Here is a 22,798-nt window from a genome sequence, read left to right on the forward strand (position 1 = left end):
TGAATAAATCAGAAATATATATTCAAATGAAAATACAAAATGCATTCCAAAGTAAAATGTACTTTTTGGATTATCTGCTATTGGATTATCAACAACAATATTCCATTAGCCCAGAGTATAGAAAAACTATAGTTAAAAACAACATTCCACCAGTTCTCATTTCCAGATGATCCTGTATTACAGAATACAATAAGGAAAAGATATTCAAAATGAACAAATAAGAACTATCAATCCTATTTACAGTGTGGGCATAAGTGAGTCAGCAATTGAAGCTGATAATTTTCTTTCTTTCACATTGTTTTCCACCCTAAAAAAGTTGTTAGAGAATACAGTTACGCCATATGCATAGTTACACTGTTCCAAAAATAATTTAAAAAATAAAAATTTTTAAAAAGCTATCAATAAAGGCACTGAACTGCTGTGGTTTGCTTTCTGAAGCAGTTTTGACGACCATAAAATTTTTTTTTTTTTTAAACTAGTGAAAGGTCATATCAAAAGATGAAATACGATCCAATCTTTCGGACCCAAAAAGGCACACTGCTCAAACTACTGATTTGAATGCTCAAAATGCATTATCTTCATTTGCCTTCCCCCAATAGACCACTCGATATTTAATGACATTTGCTGTACATTGTACAAGAAGATTTGCAGTGAATATAGCTTTCCACACAAGCAAAATGTAAATCTAGAAAATGGATTGGGACTGTTTATCACTTACACACATATGAAATAAAATTCCTCAGTGTTAGGCCAAGATTCAACAATATTACGTCAAAGGACTAGACCTTCAGGGAACCCTACCTAAATCCCTTCTTAGACAACGACCAAAAGCACACTGAGCAGGGACAAAAAAGAAAGAGAAGAAAATATTTCTAGAAAAGACTAATTACAAACAGAAGCAAACCTGGACACTTTACTCACCATTTTAATACTGCTGCCAACTATTAACAGATTAAAATCTGTACACATGACAAAGTGGAAAAAATTCCCCAAATGTAATAGTTTCAGCAAAAGAACATACTGACTAAGGGTTACTACAGTCAACATAGCTACAATAAAAACAACAGCAAACAAGGATTTGGCACCACATTTACAAAGTAAAAGCATGCACTGTTAATACACTTTAGATGTCTCCCAACAGAAAAGGCCACAGATGATGGAAAACAAGGGGCACTTTTTACAAAACTCCCTATGACTGAGACAAACACACAAGAATCAAATTTAGTAGATATGTAACAGCAAAGTCCTTGGTTCCGTTTGGAATTCAGCAATTTGCATTTTTAATTGGCAGCTGCCCTGGGTGTGTCTGAACCCAAGAAGCTGGTTTTATCATACTACATTAGTATTTATCTAGTAATTTGGAAATCAGCATAAACCAGCTTAATCTTTAACCATAGGCTTAAAAAATAGAGCTAGAATCTTATTGCAGAACTCTCCAATGTAATTTCCATTTAGAAACCACAATGGTACTTTGAGCAGGATAGTAACATAAACTGCATCCAAAAAAAGCTACAATTATAGCCCCAAGAATTTTAAGTAATTACGGAAATATTATATTCTGACCCTAACAAGAGTTAAAAACAAAGAGTTCCTACTAAGAGGAATATTTTCAACATGATCTGGTCACATCGTGTGCATAGTTAAGATTGTGTTTTAATAAAGATTCTTTTGCAAACAAAGAAATAAAATTTAGAAGAGTTATTCTTCTTGGATGGAAAAAAAAAACTTTCAGAATGAACTACTGGTGGTTTGTTAAGAAGGAAAAAAAAAAGTAAGCTACATATTGAAGTTCTGGAATGCAGCACCTCAACTTCATATCTGCCTTTGACATTTGAGATTATGAAATCCAAGTGATATCCTGATGACTGAATCATACTTAACAGATGTTCCAATTCCAATGTCTGACTTTAGCATCTCATGTCAATTAAAAATTCCCTAATACAGAAGACTGTGCTAAAGAATGCTAAGATTCTGCATGCTGCTGCCATTCCCCTGGTCCCGTTCATGCTTGCAGCTGTCCCACAAGACAGCAAAAGAAGTCTGGTCTCAACACGCCACACTGTAATAACTAGAAAAGAAGAACATTCTTAATTAGATAAAGTTCACAAGGCCAAGAAACATCACTGTGGTACTATAAATTGTTTGAAGTTTTACCTTTTACTAACATTCAAATTCTTCAATAAAGTCCACATTCCTTTAAGTTGTTTTTAATGATGACATCAGTAACGGCATCAAAAACAAACTGTACATTCTTGGTGTCTGTGGCACAGGTGAAGTGGGTATAGATCTCCTTGGTGTCTTTTCTTCTGTTCAGATCTTCAAACTGGCACTGAATGTAAGCAGCTGCCTCTTCATATGTATTGGAACCTGAAACAGAGAGCCCATATTCTCATTTCCTATTATAATAGCTGCCTGATCTGAACTAATCAGGCCACCACCATTTATTCAGGAATAGAGGGGAACATGACCAAGACAGAATTCTGTATTTCTATAATTAGATTTTTATATAATCATGAGATTTTTCATTGTAACTAAAATGAAGTCACCACACACAAGGATCAAGAAACATAAAACTTTAAGCCTCTTTTTCTGCTTTCACCTAGATTTTCAGCTAAAAAAGTGGAAGTAGGAGGATGCATTTCTAAAGAAAGAACATAACTGTTTAAAAGGTTAGAGAGCCTGTGCTTTTTGCAGTGATCTTGAAAAACACAATCCAAAAGGGCTTCTTTTCAAAATCACTCTACAGTTTTAAGGAACTTAGGCTCAGAGGCTTCAAGGCAATAATTTAAATGATCAAAGGCAAACTAGTAGAAGCAAAAGGAAAGAGACCTGATTATACACTTTAAAAGGGTGAATTTTATGGTATGTAAATTGTTATCTCAATAAGGCTCTTATTTTTAAAAAGGGGGGAGAGGGAGCCAAAGATAAACCCTATTTTCAAGGTTAACACTCAATCACCTGTTTTCTACACTATCTTGCCTACTTGCAGAGCCTTTGGAGTAGCTCTAGACACAGGATGCAGAGCCAGGGAAACTGACAAAGACAACACAGTTATTCCACTGAACTAGAAGCTATTTTCAGTTGACATTAAGCATGATTTTAAAATGTCAGCTACATATATAAAGATGACTGAATAACACAGAAAAGTATAAGAAAAAAAGGAACACTGATTAAACCAGATATTTAAAGAACTGAAGGAAGACAGCTTGGTAGGTGCTTGAAGATTTCTTGAGCTATGCTGAACAACCTCTGCAAATAAAAAGAGGCAGATGATTGAAAACTGATGTTTGCCTATTGGAAACAGATAATGATACTTGGGAAATCAAGACCCGAAGTCAATGGATAATAGGCTGGAAGTTCAGGCACACACACAAAAAATTGTGTAAGATATTATAAGTGGCTTACTATGTATAAAAATTCCTAGCTAGGCCCCCTTCAACATTAATGTCCTTTCACTTGCCTTTAAGTAAGATTTCTCTCCCATCTTAAAACTTGGCTACTTTCTATAAACTCTTTCCCAGTTCTAATCTACTTCTTAACTCTGAACAGATGGCCACATTTCCAACTTACCTAAGAAAACAGAGGCCTGTGGGGCTTAAACTACCTCTCAATATTTTAGCCACTACCCCATTAAAAAGTTAACTAGAGCCACACTTATCTGTACTGCCAGAGGTGTCTTCCTTCTGGTTCAAAAATAAATTTTTTCTTCCTAGACTTTATTTAAATATTTGAGGTGAAATTCAAATAACATACAATTTACCATTTTAAAGGATACAATTCAGTGGTATTTACTGTATTTACAATGTTGTGCAACTACTGCCTCTCTCTAGTTCCAAAATTTTTCATCACCCCAGAAAAACACCCCATACCCATGAAATAATCATTCTCCCTTTCCCCATCACCTGGTAACCACAAATCTGCTTTCTGTCTCTATGGATTTGTCTATTCTGGATATATCATATAAAAGGAGTCATACAACACGTGGCCATTTGTGCCTGGTTTCTTTCACTTCACACGATGTGTTTGACGTTCATCCAAATTGAATTATGTATCAGTACTTCATTCCTTTTTATGGTTCCTTTTAATATTTCATTCTATGGATAAACCACAATTTATCCATTTATCTTACCTAGAATCTTGATTTCTTTTTTCCCATATGCTGGGAAATCTTGCTATATCAATTACACCTACTTTTTACTTATCTTTTGCTACATGGTCTTAACTCTAAATCTTTAAACATTCTTTTTTTTTTTAAATTATTAGGGATGTTGTAGGTTTACAGGAAAATCATGTGGAAAATAAGAGTTCCCATAACCACCCCCCTCATTAACACCTTGCATTTCATATTCTGATGAAAGAACATTATTGTAAGTATACTATTAAGTCTAAAGTACATGGTTTACATTAGAGTTTCCTGTTTGTGTTGTACAGTCCTATGATGTTTGGGGTTTTTTTTTAAGTTTTTATTCTGATACACAACCTAAAATTTCCCCTTTAAACTAAATATAATTCACATATATAATTCAATGCTGTTAATTACTTCACAATGTTATATTACCCTGTAAACATTCTTAAGTCTCTCCTTCCTTTTATCCAAGCTGCGCAAGAATAGTCTACATTTATCTTCATTTCACTTCCCACTCAATAACTCCCTGCATCTGCTTTACTCTCACCTTTCCACTGACACTGCTCTCAATAATGGTCAACAGCCTCCTAACTGCTAATCCAAATGCCTATTTCCAGAATGTATCTTTAATCTGCACGTGATGTTTTTGACCACTGCTCTCTTTTTGAATTCTCTTCTTTGTTTTTATATTTTGACTTTCTTGGTTCTTCTCTTTGTATACCACATAAACTTTCCTTTTTCTCCTGCCAAAAGAGGCTGGCATTCTCTCTCATTCCACCCGGGGCCCTTTTCTCTCCTCATTCTATATGAACTCTCTAGGTCATCTCATCTATTTCCATGCTTGCTTTACCAATGACGCCCAAATCAATACATCTAACCCCAACCTCTCCCCAAGCTCCAAGGTCATATACGTAACTGCCAATTATTAGATAACGCTACCTGGTTGTTCCAGATTCTTCAAAATTAACATTCGTAAATAGGAATGCAGATCACAACACTAGCATCCAAACTAGACAGAAACCTGGGAGCATATTTTTGACTCTTCCCACTTCCTTCATTTCACTTTATGAAGAAAGCATTTACAGTGTGTTCTTAGCCAACAATAATTCCTCTTCCCTGGAAATATCCCACTCTGATCTACAAGATCATGGTGTACCCCTGGCAGTTGCGTTTGTGCCCCTGAACTCAAGTGATTGACTGGGCTAAGGATGTGTGCCTGACTTAACTTAGTCGAGGATCCTAGGAATTTGAACCTGGGCCCAAGCAATCCCAATCTAGCCTGGTCTCTTCAACGGAGGAGACACAGAAATTGCGGTACGGTCATCTTTTATCATATAAACTGAGTAGCAGAGAAAGTTGATAAGGAGAGAGAAAAGAATAAAGAAACTACACAGAGAGAAAAAGAGAAAAGAGATGGGGAAAGAGAGTGCTTCCAGGGCTCCTGACAGTTTTCTATTTCCTCATTCTAATTCCATTCTAAGATCTGGCTGCATCCTTGCCCTTGGCTTCTGTGGTATATCCCTATATGGTATATTCCCCAAAACTAAATGGTTTTTATTTGCATCCTAAGAGAGTCTCTACTAATTCAACTATCCTATTATCGATCTTGCTTACCATTTATTGCTTAAACTTTGTAAAGCACAGTATCAACTACATCATGGACCCCAATTAAAATCCTTCAAAAATTCCCCACTGTCTCAGCATGAGATACAAGGCCTTCCATGAGCTGATCCCTGCCCGTCTCTCCAACCACCTTTCCCACCACTTTAAACTTCAGCAATACCAAACCCCTTCTGGATTCCAGAACAAATCATGCTATTGTTCATTCCATATTTTCATATATGCTATTCCCTCTTCCTAAAATGCATTTTTTCTCTCATCTGCCTGGTGATTGCCAATTTATCATCTTAATACTTCACTCAACTATCATTTCCTATAGAAAAAGATTACACTGACCTCATTAGGGGTAACCACTTCTATTTTACTTCTATTAAAGTACACTTTACACTACAGTAAAATTATTCATGGCTCTCTCCCTCTGCACCTAGATTTCAAGTTTCTTGAGCACAATGACTGCATCTTTTCCTTGTATTTCCTTGGACATATTTATACCAAATTTTAAATTTATCCCACTCCATTTTCCTCAAGATATGAGGACAGCAATTTAAAATAAACACATTAAACTCAATTATGTATGAAATAGCACTTCAGACTTAAGGAGCCTTAGTCATATGCTTAATGCTGAGTCTATTACCTGTGAACAGTCTCCATAAGATATACATGCATCATTCAAAACAAAAGGCAGTTGCATGAACATCATGAAAGTGCTGATCTAAGATATGCACCTCCAATAAACTCTTTCATGACCCCTTACCTGTGTATTCTGGATAACAGATAGTCAATGGACTCCGCTTTATTTTTTCCTCAAAAAGGTCTTTTTTGTTGAGGAAGAGAATGATTGAAGTATCTGTAAACCATTTGTTGTTACAAATGCTGTCAAACAGTTTCATGCTTTCATGCATTCGGTTCTGAAAAAGAAACAAGGGATGATGGATCAGTAACAAAAGGTGAAGTGAATTAACTATTAATGAAAAACAGAACAAGTTTTAAAAGACTAAATGGCATTCACAGAAATAAGTCAGATAGTGATAACACAAAAGCTGGGTCAGCCCTCATTTCTGTAATTCTTGGGACTTGGGGCTGGGAAGAAGGGCTGGCTGATAAAAGGACTTAATCCTGCCCACCTGTGCTATGTGGCTATCGCATCTATTCAAGAGGAACAGGGCACAGATCACTATTCTGAAAATTTAATCTCACTGACAAGGAGAAAAATTATGGCTATTAAGTTTTGGTTGAATGACAAAATGGACACACAAAGTCTTCCTAAGAGTTATTTTCCATTTCCTGGCTGCATTAGACACGTTTTTTTCACCAGCAGCTCCAACATACCATCTCCTCATCCTCGGCCAGAACAAGGTCATAATCACTGAGAGCCACACAGAAGATAATTGCTGTCACTCCCTCAAAACAGTGAATCCACTTTTTTCGTTCCGATCTTTGGCCACCTACGTCAAACATCCTACGTAAGGGGAAAGAAAGCACAAATTCAGTGAGGTCACACATATACCTCTCCCTAATTTAAATGTTTAGGGAACTTCTCACCGCATATTCAAAGCCTTGTTTATAATAGAAAAGACAAAGACATTTTATAATATAATCAAAATAATTTTATGTTGTTAAAAGGAAAACAATATGAAAAACTAAAATTTAGGAATAATCAAAGCTCTCATTTTAGATAAATAGTTGAGCCTCTTCTCTATCAAAGCCTGTATCGAATGTGCCAAATCAGCAGAATAAGTATTGAAATGGAGTCGAGGAAGGTGAGGGGAAGATAGGACAAATGAAGAACTGAGTAATACAGCTTAAGATAATGATAATATTTATTGTGTTTATCATGGTGCCAGATACTACCCTGAACACCTTAAATACATAAAATTAATTTACCTTCATAATAATACTGTAAATACTATTATTATCATTCCCATTTTGCAGATGAAGACACTAAGGTGGAGATATGTTAAATAATTTGCTCAAGGGGATACTGCTAACAAATGAGGGCTGAGGACCTGAACTCGGGCACTCTAAACCCAGAGCCCATGCTCTTTAACCACAATACCAATCTACCTTTCAAAAAATGGTTTGCCTCTTTAGTTAAAAGAGAACAGAGAAAAAATATAGATCTCCAAATTGCATTCTGCTTTCACAACCTCTCCCAACTGATTCAAGTTTGGTTTCCTTACTTTAAGAGAAAAAAATACTTTAGAGATTATGAAAAAAAAAAAAAAATCACAATTATGTGGTCAGATCTTACAAACCCAGTATCTAAAAACAAAACTTAGTATCTCTCAACTCCACCAAGTTTTATTTGCACTTAATTAATGATTGCAAAGCCTCAATTGTTCACACACGTTATGTTCCACTCCAGGTTAGTTTTAGTACACTACTCCTTTCTGGGGGACTTACTTGATAGCCCGATTCAACTGCTGAATTTCTACCAATAGTGCCTACATCTACTCCTATAGCAAAAGGAACACCTGCACTGCTTTGTCTTTTAGCTTATGCAAGGGTCTGATGAGGTATGCACACAAGTGGTTTGATACTCGTAAGATCTATGTTTGATGACAACAATAAAATTTTAAAAGGCTTACTTCTGCAAGCTGGTTAGTGTGTGTCACATTTACAATAACTTAGGGGCTAAATTTTCGGAGAATTTATTCCCCAGATAGTGAGAGAAATGAGACATAGTTGATAACGCTTCAAAGTATGCTTGAAAAGGAACATTCACCTTATCCTTTCATGACCCAACATCTTCTTTTTGGTTGATTTTGCACAGTTCTTTTCAACCTTTGGTCACGACATATGGAACGATGCAAACATAAACTTGCTTAAAAACATGGTCATTTTATAGGCTTTAGGAAGGCTAACACCACACATCTCACCATGAAAGTTTTTCAAGGGAAGATAATGGTACACTGATGATTTCAGTTTACTCTTTCCTTTTCTTCTATGAAGTCCATAAAACTGGTAAAACATTGTGAGGTTCCAAGTTGGGCTTTTAGCGCATATTAGCATTTACAATACTATTCACTAACAGATCAACATTTTATAAACATTACCTCAAAACTGAGAGGCAAGTAAGCAATTACACAATGCCTTGCATATAGGAGATGCTCAATAAATGTTTGAATAAAAGGATAGTGGTTTTTCCTAGAGAGAAGGAAAAGGAAGAAGTGCTAGTACTTCATAACAAGGTATCTATAAGCCAACAATAAACTGGGTGTGCTACCTTAATTAGAGCTGAGTGTTTACCTAACTAAAGATCAATCTTAGACAACCTCAAAAAGAAGTGTCCCACACTAAATAAATAAAGGGCACAATATTTAACTATAAGTGGAATTTTACCTGCAGAAACATCTTATTCTAATGGTTTCACAGGTGATAATCCATGCTGCTTTTGTTGCTTTTATTAAATAAATTCATCAGTACTGAAGATAAGCAATTATTCTATTTTAAAGGCATTCAGCTGAACTGCTATTTTCCTGTACCAGGTTTCAAATCTGATTTGGTGTATTAAGATTTCTAGTTTCTAGTAATGTTTTCTAGAAATGCCTAAAACCCTGTGTGAGTTTCACAAATCCTACAGAGCAACCATTCTCAGAGAAAAGAAAACCAAGAGGATCCGAGGTTGTAGTTACATTTGCATGCAACAATGCTGAATATCACATTCTACATACAAGCATAATGAGGTAGCCAAAAGGTAAGTCAATATATTGAGGGGGGGAAATTTACTCCTAATCACAAAACAGAAAATCGGAACCCGAAAAGATACTTCTAAAATTTATAAAAGACAACACAGAGAAAATCCAATGCCAATGCGAAAATCCTTTGTAGTAGATTAGCAGAATTCTCTCTCACACAAAAACAACCACTGTTTGTCATCATACTTTCCCAAAATATGTCTATTCCCAGGCGAATATTCCATTCTGTACTGTATTAAGAACTTACTTGTGCATGATGCTGTGCACATTATCAGTCCAAGACTAGTGGCAATATTAGCTCCATTACATTAAACTTAGGAAATGCAGACCAGTAAGAAAGGATTGACACAGGTGAGAAAAGCATCTCTACTTTAATATCAAAATGGCAGAACAAAGCTATATAACTAAACTAAAAAACTGGCTTTCTATCCTTCTAGTACTGTTATCTTTCTAAATCACAAACATTCAATACCTGTTTTGGCAATTCCAATAATAAAGCAACTGAAAAGAATAAAATTAAAAATAAAATAAATTGGTACCCACATGATTAATTCTATCTTATTTTAGGTAAGCTACAATTTGATTTTGAATTTAAAGTCCTCCAAATGGACAAAAATAACTGAAGCCATTTGGAGAAAGAAGAAATATTTGTGTCCCCACCCAATTAAAACACTCAAATACTGGCTAATGAATATGATGGTAAGTTTCTAAACCAAAGATATCCACTAAAGAAAGTTTACTCCAATTAAGAGGTACTAACTAAAGGAAAGATATTTCTGCATCTTGGCACACCTAGCAAAAAGACTAATGACTTACTTGAAGTACAGGTCTTTGAAAGTGAAATGCGTTTCCACAATGCCTGTGGTCTTCACTCTTGTCCGCAGGACATCTTGCTGAGTTGGAATATAGTTGATTTGGGATATTCTATCCAAATCATTTAGGTAACTAAATAAAACACATTTATTTTTACCTGGTAAAGCCAATCATGTGCACAGCAAGTGAACAGACTCAATTAGTGCCTTGCCAAAAGTACATTATGAACCTTTCACTTAAAGGGATGAGGTTGTAGTTACATTTGCATGCAACAATGCTGAATATCACATTCTACATACAAGCATAATGACGTAGCCAAAAGTTAAGTATCTTCAGTATCACAGAAAAAATGTGAAACCAGAATAGGACAATTAAAGTGGGTTCTATATACACTAAACAAAAGTGAGTTTTAATTCTACGGAATGAAACTGTGAAGGCCAATTTTTAAAATGGAAATAATGTTAAAGAGTCTTGAAATTTATTACTAAATTAATTGTGTACCATACATTACAAAAACCAACTTAAAACAAAAGCTCTCAGACATTTAAAGTTAACAGATCATTGCACATTTAAACATTTAATAGGACATCAGGAATGGTGTTTGAATTATTAAAACTAAAAAGAGAATGATATTAAATAAGAATGAGTATTTCCTATTTTCACTCAGGAAACAGAAGAGTTGTGGGGTTTTCCATCTAAGCCAAAAACAAACCATAAATACCTCCAAAGAAATTTAAATAATTTGTTTGGTAGAATAATTAAAAGCCTGCTTCAAAATAAAAAAAAAAAGTCATAAAAGAAAAACAAACAAAAAAACCAAAAAGGGGGGGAAAAACTGCTTTCAAAGCTAAAGTCTTCACTGATTCCAGAGTTTCTAAAGATTTTTTGTCTAATAAATGGAAGCGCATGGGATACCACTCCCAGAAAATCTTTAATTATCTTCTATAAAATCAAGCATGCTATCATTATTGTTAAGGAATCAGTCAAACTTAGATCAACGATTATGGAAAAAAAAACCTCTAAAAATCACATCTCTTCAGGTGTGGTCAGGGGATTCACAGCTTACTAAGTGATAAAAAAGGCAATTAAATAAAAGGTGGGCAAAAATCCTGAAATGTTTCTAAAGTCAAGTTTTCATTGGAAGAATGAGTTTTTCAAGTATCATTTAATTTCTTCTTATAACAATTAAGCTAGAATAAGGATGGGAAAAGTAGGAAAATGTAATCGTGGAGGAAATACTTTAATGTTTAAAAACATTAAAAGTCTTCATCTGGTACAAAGATGCATATAGGTTAACAAGAGCTCACCATTCTCCCAAATGCACATTAAAAAAAAAACATTCTGAATATAGATTTTATAAACATATGCCAAAGAAGCAAAGTAGGATAGCAAGTAACAGCTTAACAGAAATATTGATTACAAATTCTCCAAACCTATGGAATACCCAAGAAAATTTCCTTGACAAATAGATGCTTCAACTTCATTCCAATACTCATCACTCTCTTCCTATACACAGTCAACTATTGTGATCTGTGGTGGCCAGTATCAGATAAATCCACAGTGCAGGCCAGCCACGGAGTTGGCAGCATAGAAAGGCTATCACAATTCTAATTTCCCTCTCTAGCTGGCTTTCAATGCAAAGCAGTTATGCAGAGAGAACTTACTGAGTTGGAAGAGATCTAAGACCTAGCTGCAAGAGTTTCTTTCTTTCTTCACTTACTATAAATATACCATGGAGCTAGCTACTTTCATGGTGACAAGTGTCCCACCTTCCATCTAAATTCCAAAAGGACCTTTTTTCTCCAACTCATACAAATGACCAAGGGTTATAAACCCTACACTGAGAAAATCTTTATAAAGAATCCTACAAACTACTACAAGTAGTATTATCTGTTACTTAAACATCTACTTAAGGAGGGACACTGAACTTTCTCTAGAGTCACCAAATTATTTTCTGGTATAGTTTCACAGAGAAAAATTACTTACTATGAAGCAGAATCATTGAGCTGATATTCCCTGGATCTGCTGAAGCAAGCTTGCACCCCACCATCTCGCCATAACCGTTTAATTACTCCTGCTAGTTCTGGAGTCATGACTCCTTCTTCAGCACTGCCAGCTAAAACAAATAATTGCCGGGCATCGTCCTGAAGAAAGCAGTTAAGAAAGAGGGACAGATGATTCTCTGTTCCTTAAAAACTCGACAAACAGGCTCTTTAAAAGAAACAGATTCTATATCATATTATTTTAAAAGAAATACTAAGAAGACCTTTTAGGGCAGGGCAGTCTGAGAAAATTTACAATTAAGTCTTTCCTCCTTTTCACTCCACCTAAAAGACAGGATTGTGGATAAAAGTCCAGAACTGAGCTGAGGGATGATTTCATTCCCCCTATGCACCTTCACACCACCATTTCCAAAAAAGATCTCTTCTGACTGGCCCATAAATCTCCATCCTGGTTATCATGATTTTCAACAGAGAGAAAAAAAAGGACTGTGAGACAGGCACATGTAATACATTCCCATTCTGTTAAAAGAAGCCTACCATAAAGATAGAAATGAGAAGACTAGCAGCAAGTAAGAAGAGGTAAAGTCTAAACACGTCAAAGGAAGTAAAACGTTAATCAAGTTTAAAGACAAAGCTTTCCAGTCAGCTTAGGATAGCAGAAAATGAAGAAGAGGAGTTGGAGGCATTTAAAAAGAGGTCTGGAAGCCTAGTGGAGGGAATAAATTCCTAAGGGAAGTATTCAGGTCTCTAGATTCCCCCAAAGGAATAATAATAACTCTATAAAATAGGAGAAGGGAGAAAGGCAGGAGGGGGAAAAGAAAGTAACAAGGAGGGATGTCATCAAACCATTCATGAGTTATAAACATAGTTTTATAAGCGGTTACATTAAACCTAAAATATGTGAGAGGTAGAAAGGACAGAAAAAATTATAACAAATTAATGTTTTGCTTTATCCTATCCATCCCTACTTGGTAGATAGTTTAAAATAAACACAGGTGTCATGGGATGTTTTCCCCACCTTAAATCTAACATTTATCTGACTCAGGAGATTTCCAAACAAAGCTAAAACTGCAGATACTGAAAAAAGCACATACTGGGTAAAAGAAAAGTAAAGGGGGAAAGGAAGCAATCAGTTGCCTCAAAAATAGTCATTACAATAAAGTCAACTAGCAAGCAAAGTATTTCAGATAACAGGTGAAATCACAACCCACAACTCCTAAAACCTGTGTATTACCAGAACTTGTATACGCACCTAAGCAAAATCAAGCAAAACTACCAATAGTGCACTCAAATTAATTTTGCCAAACTCAGGGTCTTTGGCCTTAGTGGTCTTTGCCTAGTAATATTCCTCCTTTAAGAGCTTCCCTGTATTCTTTTTAGTATTACATGAAGTCTAACCTCTCTAGAAAACCTTATCTAAGATCTACACTCCCCCTCTTCTCTTTTCAGAGATAAGAATTTTGAAGAAAGGAACAAATGACTGAGATTGAAAAAAGCTGAAAAATTATACAAACTGGCAAACATTCAACAGTGAGCATGTCCTTCTACGTGTATGGTATTGTGCTTTTCTATCTAACATTTGAAGAAGACTTTACAGTCCCTTGGTTCTGAAATCTGAACTATACTCATGCAGGTATTCAAATAACTTCAATAAACATGACTTTTTAATAACAAGATTTCAATTTCAGAAAGTTCAAAAAAGAGGGAGCTGCTGCCATATTTTTGCCGTGCTTACTCTGCAAACATTATTCTAGGAGGAAACACTTTTTCCTTACCGCTTACTCTTTTCTATTGACCTGCTCTTGCTACCCCACAATAAACTTCTTCTTTATAATGAACTTCATACTTTCATCCTAAGCAGATATGAAAAAGCTGTCTATCCTGCACCCAGCCCTATTATTATCCATTCACTCTAACCAATCATAAAAAATTAAAAGATGACAGAGGAGCTTTAAATATAAATCCTTACATATGAAAGGAAAAAAAAGAGAAATTTTTAAAAAACTAAATAGGATTGTAGATTAGGATAGGTGGATCCTGGAAAGCTAAGAGATTCAGGAGGCCTGACAGGGATCAATGATGTCAACTGCATCTGGTGACAGAGGAGTGTTAGGACCCAAAGAGTAATCACAATTGATATGATAAAGGAAAGAAAAGAAAGGAGGGGTGATCAAGAAAAATAAAGAAGGATAGATGGGGAGGGGGAGAAATAAAAACTCAAAGGAAAAAGAAAAAGGAAAAACTAAAAGAAGTAAATAACTGAGATGGAGAAAAAGCCAACAAAGGAAGGGAAGAGCATAAATATGGTATTACTAACCAGTTATCTGACATAGCAAGTTCAACAGAGAAGGAGAGTTAGGAAATAGGGAGGAATAAGAAAAGGGAGGGAGAAAATAAGAAAATAGAAGAGAGCTGACCGAAGAAGGCAAAGCAGGAAAGAAAAGCAGTAGGCGAAAGGAGTAGAAAGCAGTAAAACAAGAATAAAGACTTTATTTTTGCTTTAGCTATCAATTTTTCCCTGCTCAGAGACTTAGAAAAAAACAAAGTCTCAGATTTCTGTATGGTATCTTGTTACAAAAATATAAAATTCATGCCTCACATATTTCCTCTTCCCTTCTTCTTTTGCCACTGTTCTCTCCCATCATTTTATAACCCCTATTCTAGCTCTGCTTCCCCTATGACACTTTAAATACATTTTTCATTGTGAAATTTAACATATATACATAACAGTGATAACTTTCAAAGTACGATTTAACAAGTAGTTAGAAAGCAAATTTCAAAGAATGTTATGGGTTACAGTTCCACAATTTCAGTTATTTCCTTATTGGGAAATATAAGATATATACGGAAAGGTGATAACTTTCTAAGTACAATTAAACAAGTAGCTATAGAGCCAGTTTCAAAGGATGCTATGTGTTACAGTTCCACTATTTCAATTTTTTCCTTCTAACTATTCTAATACCCTAGCATCTAAAAAAACATATTTATATACAGATTCAGTATTTGTAATCCTTTGTTTAATCCTATCTTGTCTGTTGCTACCCCTTCCTCTTGTTTAATCACCTTCTCGATCTTCAGGGGTGTCTAAGCAGTGACCACCCTAACTTGTTCATACTGCAAAGGGGTGTCTACATTATGGGGAAGGGGACTGCATCTGGTGGTTGTTCTTAAAGAGGCTGTTGCCTCTGGGTTTTAGGACTTGTCTGGCATAGGAACACTCTGGTAGATTTAAGTTTCTGAGAGTTACACTCAGTGAGTGAAACTTTTATAGAATCTCAGATAGGGACCTAGGTATTTCGGGACTACTGTTGGTTAGGGCTTGGCATACTGTGGCCATTTGGGATATCTAGCTGGAACTTGCATAAGAGTAACCTCAGGATAGCCTCTCGACTCTATTTGAACCTATGCCGCTTTTAAGACACTTCCTATACTAGTACCATCCAACTAGGACCACACTTTTACTATCTTCCCCTCAACAATTTCCCTACATATTTGTTGAATATTAATTTACATCTGATAAGTTGAGAGGGTGCCTCATAGATATAGGCTTTGCCTTTCCAGACAGACTTCCCAAGTCATTTCCTCTTATTTTTCCATAGCACCTAAGTATGATGCTCTGAACAAAACACTTAGGAGATGCTGATGGCACTCTTAATTCCAAGGAATAATTCTATTCCCAGCCTACTGTTGGACTTCAGCTGATGGTGATATAAAAGATCCCCACTCCAGCCTTCATTGTGGCCCTCTCCCCACTGGTATCAAATATCTTAATTTATAACCTAGACCTTCAGGGCTCCCTATGTATTATAACTAATCAATACAACTTTAAGTATCTGTCATATGCAAGGCATTAAAGAATTATTTTAGGATATGGTATAATCTATAACCTTTAGGTCAAATGTAGACTAGGAATATTCTTGAACTCCTGAAAACTGTCTCTAAAATTTAGACTTCATGTTCATGTCCTTATTTATTTATTCTTGGAAATCAATTTTTACCTTTAATCTCTATGCCTCAGAAAGCAGAGCTATATATCATGGAAACCTTTCTTTTAGATTATTTCTATTTACTATTATTACTAAATAATTACTAAAAGCCAATGGTGATGTGAAAGAAGGAATTAAATAAAACAGCTATTACAGAAATCTATAGTATATCAACAAACTCCTTTTCTTAGACTTTTCTTTGTAATGGTAATCTAGTATCTCCCAAAGCAGACTGCCAACACTTCTCAAATGACGACAGAGTACTTTGCTACATCTTATCTTGTTGTTTAAACTCATTTCCCTAAACGTGAAGCAAATTTTGCTCCTCCCTTAACTGCATCTACTGAATAAGAGCAAGCAATGAGGAAATGAGAAAACACTTACTGCTCTGGCAGCTTCCCCAAAGTCAATTTTTAGCCGTCCCATGGCTCTTATGATTGCAATGATGGACTGTATAGTATTGCTGTAGACAACTACTTTATATTGTTTACATTCTTCCTCTGAATATCCATCCTCATGAATGATTCTTTAAAAAGAAGAAAACCACAAGCCATTACCATGGACCTAAAAATGAGAAGATGCTATAGACTTTTTATGCTTTGAGGAAATCTAGCCTTCCAAAATGCCAGGTTCCAACTTACTTCATCTGTTTCACAATGGTGCTTTTACCAGATTCTCCAGCACCTGAAAGAAAACAAGACAGACCGTGAATTTATCGTATTCAAACAAAGAAGTATGAAATCAACATGAGTGATAATTCTAGATTAATTGGGACTACAGGTCCTAGGGAAAATCTTGGTAAGGTTTCATGTCTATCAGCAAAAATACTAAACTTCTCCATTATAGCATTTCACTTTCTTTACATAACTCAGCAACCAAACATAATTCATTCAAAGTGTCCCAAGGTCTGCTTGACATCATTTGTGTGAAGTAGGTGTGCCCAAGGTGAGATGGCAACTTAAACCTTTAGAAAACTCATCCTGTACATGAAATATCATGATACAAGACCTGAACACAGGCAAAAACAAGGAAGTAATATTTTCTGGTCTATTCACTTGTACTAAGGTCCTCTGTTCAAGGAATTGAGGAATGGTTCCAAGAGCAATCTTCTTACATCACAGGACTAAAGAGATAGAAAACAGACGCAGAAGAGGCATTCTTCACCATTTTTTCACTGTATATCCCCTCTCAAGACTTCATTTCCCTCCTTAGCTAGCTGGAATTGCTTTAAACTAATAACCACAAATATCAAATGGGCCCTTTGAACTCCCTGACAATCCAACTGCATTTTTCTAGTCAATTCTCCCTACATGATGTCCATTTCACACCACCTCCCTTCTCTCAAACCTTACAAATTCCTATTTCTGACTCTCAGTTCATGATCCTGGGAAACTAAAGCTATCAAAAAACTACCTCATTTTTCCGTAATCAAATCGAACAATCTATCTGCACCATCATTATAAATATCTTGCACCACTATGGATCATCATGAGCACTTGGGAAACTACAGGCCTAGACCACTGCAGAAGCTGACCAAATTTTTCAAACCTTACCTTTTTATAGTCAGTTTTCCACTCAGCAGTCAGAAAGAACTTTGTGAAATGTAAATCAGAACATGCCACAACTCTTTCCCAAACCCCTAACATGGTCTCCAATTACACTGATCACTTTTCCATATTACAGATTTGTTCATTTGCTATTTTCCCCACTAAGATAAGCTCCACGAAGACTTTTTCATCTCTATATTTCCAAGGCCTAGAATTGAACCTGACATAAATTATTACTGAAATAAATACAGCTGGACAAATGAATGTGTATGGTTTAGTAAGCATGATCCTTTAAATTTTTCTCACTTCTATCAACCAAAAATGTTAAAATAAAATTCAAATAATATAAAAATTTCAGATATCTACATTCTTACAGAATCAAAAAGAAAATTTATATATTATTTTACCTCTGTTCTTATTGCCTAATTGATAATCAGGGTTAGCCACTAAAACAGTTAAGATTCAAGTAGAACACATAGGACTTTCTAAGGACAGTGTGAGAAGAAAGTGACTTCTTCCATGCAATATCTAAAAGAACTAATGATTCAATTCTGGCAAATAGAACACAAATGCACAATTATATTTTAAATTGATTAAAACACAGAATACCCAGACTATCTCATGTTACCAAGAGCTACTAGGTTAACTAGGAAAAGTAAATATTAATGAAGAAATGTGCACTATTTTTCTATTTAATAAAAATAGCATTTTACCACATGGTGAATTATTTTGAATGAAATAATAAGTCTATTAATCTCAGATCCAATTTCTACTCTCTCATTAAATTCTGCCCTGCAAAGGAACTGATTAAAACAATTATGTTGCCCTATGTTCTAGTTTGCTAATGCTGCCGGAATGCAAAACACAGAGGTGGACTGGCTTTTATAAAAGGGGGTTTATTTGGTTACAAAGTTACAGTTTGAAGGCCATAAAGTGTCCAAGGTAACACATCAGCAATCGGGTACCTTCAACTGGAGGATGGCCAATGATGTCCGGAAAACCTGTTAGCTGGGAAGGCACGTGGCTGGCATCTGCTCCAAGTTCTGGTTTCAAAATGGCTTTTTCCCAGGACGTTCCTCTCTTCAAAATGTCACTCTCAGTTGCTCTTGAGGTGTTTGTCCTCTCTTGGATTCTCCAGAGCAAGAGTCTGCTTTCAATGGCTTTCGTCAAACTGTCTCTCATCTGCAGCTCCTGTGCTTTCTTCAAAGTGTCCCTCTTGGCTGTAGCTCCTCTTCAAAATGTCACTCACAGCTGCACTCAGTTCCTTCTGTTTGTCAGCTCCAGTGATCAAGGCCCACCCTGAATGGGTGGGGCCACGCCTCCATGGAAATTATCTCATCAGAGTTATCACCTACAGTTGGGTGGGGCACATCTCCATGGAAACACTCAAAGAATTACAATCTAATTAACACTGATCGGTCTGCCCACACAAGATTACATCAAAGATAATGGCGTTTGGGGGGACATAATACATTCAAACTGGCACACCCTACCTCTCTCATGTTTTTCCTAGGCTCCCTGATAAAATGCTCCTTCTAAAACAGGAAGTAAGGATGAGGGGTGAAGTTACAGAGATTTCTGAGAAAAAAAGGAGGGAACTTGAGGAAGCTATGTTAGATGATCTTATTCTCAACAAAGGAAGCAAGGCCACCTTCAGAGAATTAAGGGGTAAAATTAATTTAGAAAACCATCTTATAAACAAACAAATAGAACAAGATGTGTGTGTACAGTTTGGCATATATAATCACCACCACTGTTGGAAGACAAACAATTCAATACATACTCTTCTAACTACAGGTCTGTAGAATCACTGCATTTACCTAAGTAGGTTCTAAATTTTATTTTTAAAAAAGATCCCTAAGAGCAGACACCATATAATATGCTCCCCTATTTTTCCCCCTAACATGTATTACATTATGGAAATATACATTACGTAAGAAATGGGGATGATTTCTTTTCAAGATATTAAAAAAACAGAAAGGCCAGTGAATGGAATCAGTAATATAAATATAATCATTGTCATACGAGCAAACTCATCCAGCTTACATACAGACCGATTTTTAAAACTAACCCTGGGGGCAAGATGGCAGAGTGGTAAGGTGTGGTTTTAGCTACTCCTCTGGGGCAGCTGGTAGAAAGCCAGGAACTGTGCAGACCGGACACCTCAGGGGAATCTGAGTTTGGACACACATCATACAGCAGTCTGCAGTGCATGGAGCAGCTGAGATCAGCGAAATCTGTAAGTTCTCATTGCCAGGGGGCCCACGCCCCTCCCTGCCAGGCACAATAGACTGTTTTGTGGCTGGTTTCCCAAGGGAGGAGGGGCCATTGCTGCTGGGAACCAGGAAGGAGAGCTGCAGTTGCAGAACTGATTAACAAACTCAGACTGCTGAACAAAAACTCCAACCATAGATAAACTGAGACCAGACATTGGAAAATCTGGGAGCAGTCAGCCCAGCAGAAAGGAGATAGGGCTAGCAAAAAACAGGAAAAATAAAAACAAAAACAGAGACTTCTGGAGTTGGGGGTGAACATAATACAGAGAAGGGCTGGGCTCAAACACATATGCAAACCCAGGGGTCCAGGGCCCTTCTCTTAGAAGCCGGTTTTTCTGGTTTCTTGTTTGCTCCTCAGTTGCTCTCCAACTACCTGTCTTTTTGCATTTCAATATCCTATCAGAACTGCAAGGATGGAATTAAAGTGCTTTTCTTTAAATAGTCTATACTCGGCCTTTCTTTTTCTTTTTTCTATTTTTTATCTTTTTTTTTTTTTTTTTTTAAATAACTATTCTAAGTAGCCCATTACAGAAAGCCTCAAAGACTTGCAATTTGGGCCTAGGCAAGAGCAGAGCTAAGATAGCTCTGAGAGACAAAGCAATAAGTCTAGTGGGGGAGACAATTCTCTGAAGGCCATAACTTCTCCAAGAAAAAGGGGGTGTGGTCCAGCTCGAATAACAGCCCTCCTTCAGGGAACTCAGACCCCAGGGGCTGGACAGGGTCAGGGTCACCAGGAGAATTAAAGGCTCCACACCTCCTTACAGTAGTTGGGGAGCTGCGGGCTGGCAAAGTGCCACCTACTGGACAGAATAAGAAAAGATTCTAAAGGCTTCACAGGAGGGTCTCATTCTCAGGGAAACTCCATATCCTCCCTCCTGAGACCCGGGCCTCTCCGGACTGGGAAAACCTGACTGGGGTTGACCATGTCTGAGACTCTCTCACAAAAAGGCTACAGAGAGGCAGGGCAAGAAACAGAAAAACAACAGGTGAAAAACTCTGATCAGCTAAATAGAACTTAAGTTAGAGGTCTAGAATAAGTTGAACTGAATACCAAGGTTAGAGAACAAAGCCAACCAACAAGAAAACCCTAGGTAAAAGAGTGAAAACAAGCTCCAGAATAAACTAATCAAACAAGTCAGATGCCTAGACAGCTTAAGATAACAAGCCATACTAGGAAACAAGAAAATACGGATCAGCCAAAGGAACAAACTAATAGTTCAAGCAAGATACAGGAGTTGAGACAACTAATGCTAAATCAATTCAATGAGCTGAGGGAAGATATGGCAAAAGAGATGATGGATATAAGGAAGACACTGGATAACCATAAAGAAGGATTCATAAACTTGAAAAAACAAATGGTAGAACTTATGGGAATGAAGGGCATAATGGAGGAGATTAAAAAGACAACAGAGGGATACAACAGTAGATTTGGAAGAAAGGATCAGTGAATTGGAAGACAAGACATTTGAATTCATACACACAAAAGAACAGATGGTGAAAAGAATGGAAAAATATGAGCAGGGTCTTAGGGAGCTGAGTGACAACATGAAGCGCACAAATATATGTGTTATGGGTGTCCCAGAGGGAGAAGAAAGGGGAAAGGGGAAATGGGGCAGAAAGAGTAACAGAAGAAATATTCATTGAAAATTTCCCAACTCTTATGAAGGACAGAAAATTACAGATACAAGAAGTACAGCATACCCCAAACAGAATAGATCCCAACAGACTTACTCCAAGACACTTACTGATCAAATTGTCCAATGTCAAAGACAAAGGGAGAATTCTGAAAGCAGCAAGAGAAAAGCAATCCATCACATACAAGGGAAGCTTGATAAGGCTATGTACAGATTTCTCTTCAGAAACTATGGAGGCGAGAAGACAGTGGTCTGATAAATTTAAGATACCAAAAGAGAAGAACTGCCAACTGAGAATTCTACATCCAGCAAAACTGTCCTTCAAAAATGAGGGAGATTAAAATATTTTCAGACAAACAGACACTGAGAGAGTTTGTGAATAAGAGACCAGTGCTACAAGAAATACTAAAGGGAGTGCTATAGGCTTATAGGAAAAGACAGGAGAAAGAGGTTTGAAGAGTGTAGAAATGAAGATTATTAGGAAGGGTAAAAAGGAAAAAAATAAAACGAATGCTAACAATTGCTGATACTCAAAACCCCGTGCCACTTGATGCCTTCTCCTCTTTCGCTTTCATTTTGACTAAAAGAGAAAACCTAAGAAGGATATTATGCTCTTTCATACTTATGTGACTTCAGTCACAACGAATTTGCTCATCTATAAAAGAGTCAATAATACTATCTCAAGGACTTTGAAAGGATTAAATGAGTTATTCATAGAAAATGTTTAGAATAGTGCCTGGCACATAGTAAGTGTTCAATAAATGTTAGCTAGCAATTATTTGTGACTACTACCCAAGTGATGCTATGTTCTCAATAAACCTAATAAAAACTCCCTGGATATTGGTGTTGGTTCAAAATCCTGGTAGAAATGTTATAACTATTTAGCAGCAACAAAACCCTAGATGGAATCTGGACTCACACACTAAAACAGCAACTTATAACCTAAAAGCTACAACAAAACTACATCAAAGCATTAGTCATTTTCTCTACCCTATACCATTTTCCCTAAAGATATTTTCAGCCGTAGGTATTCCTCTCTATAACGTCCTCTCCTACACTATTCACCACCTGTACCTTTATAGCTTTTCCCTGAAG

General features: G+C 36.3%; 1 protein-coding gene across 1 annotated transcript in view; it reads right to left on the minus strand.

Annotated features, from left to right (window-relative positions):
- The window catches only part of GNAI3 (G protein subunit alpha i3), a 48,446-nt gene continuing 25,648 nt past the window's right edge, over positions 1-22,798 (minus strand). The window contains exons 2-9 of the mRNA XM_037826450.1: positions 16,888-16,930; positions 16,631-16,772; positions 12,244-12,401; positions 10,261-10,389; positions 7,076-7,205; positions 6,501-6,654; positions 2,155-2,367; positions 1-2,068 (exon numbers count right to left, since the gene is read on the minus strand). Of these exons, the coding sequence (XP_037682378.1) occupies positions 2,177-2,367; positions 6,501-6,654; positions 7,076-7,205; positions 10,261-10,389; positions 12,244-12,401; positions 16,631-16,772; positions 16,888-16,930 (947 nt within the window). The 3' untranslated portion in view covers positions 1-2,068; positions 2,155-2,176. The remainder of the gene's footprint in view (positions 2,069-2,154; positions 2,368-6,500; positions 6,655-7,075; positions 7,206-10,260; positions 10,390-12,243; positions 12,402-16,630; positions 16,773-16,887; positions 16,931-22,798) is intronic.

Source organism: Choloepus didactylus, chromosome 2 (assembly GCF_015220235.1).
Source record: "Choloepus didactylus isolate mChoDid1 chromosome 2, mChoDid1.pri, whole genome shotgun sequence".
Classification (NCBI taxonomy): Eukaryota; Metazoa; Chordata; class Mammalia; order Pilosa; family Megalonychidae; genus Choloepus; species Choloepus didactylus.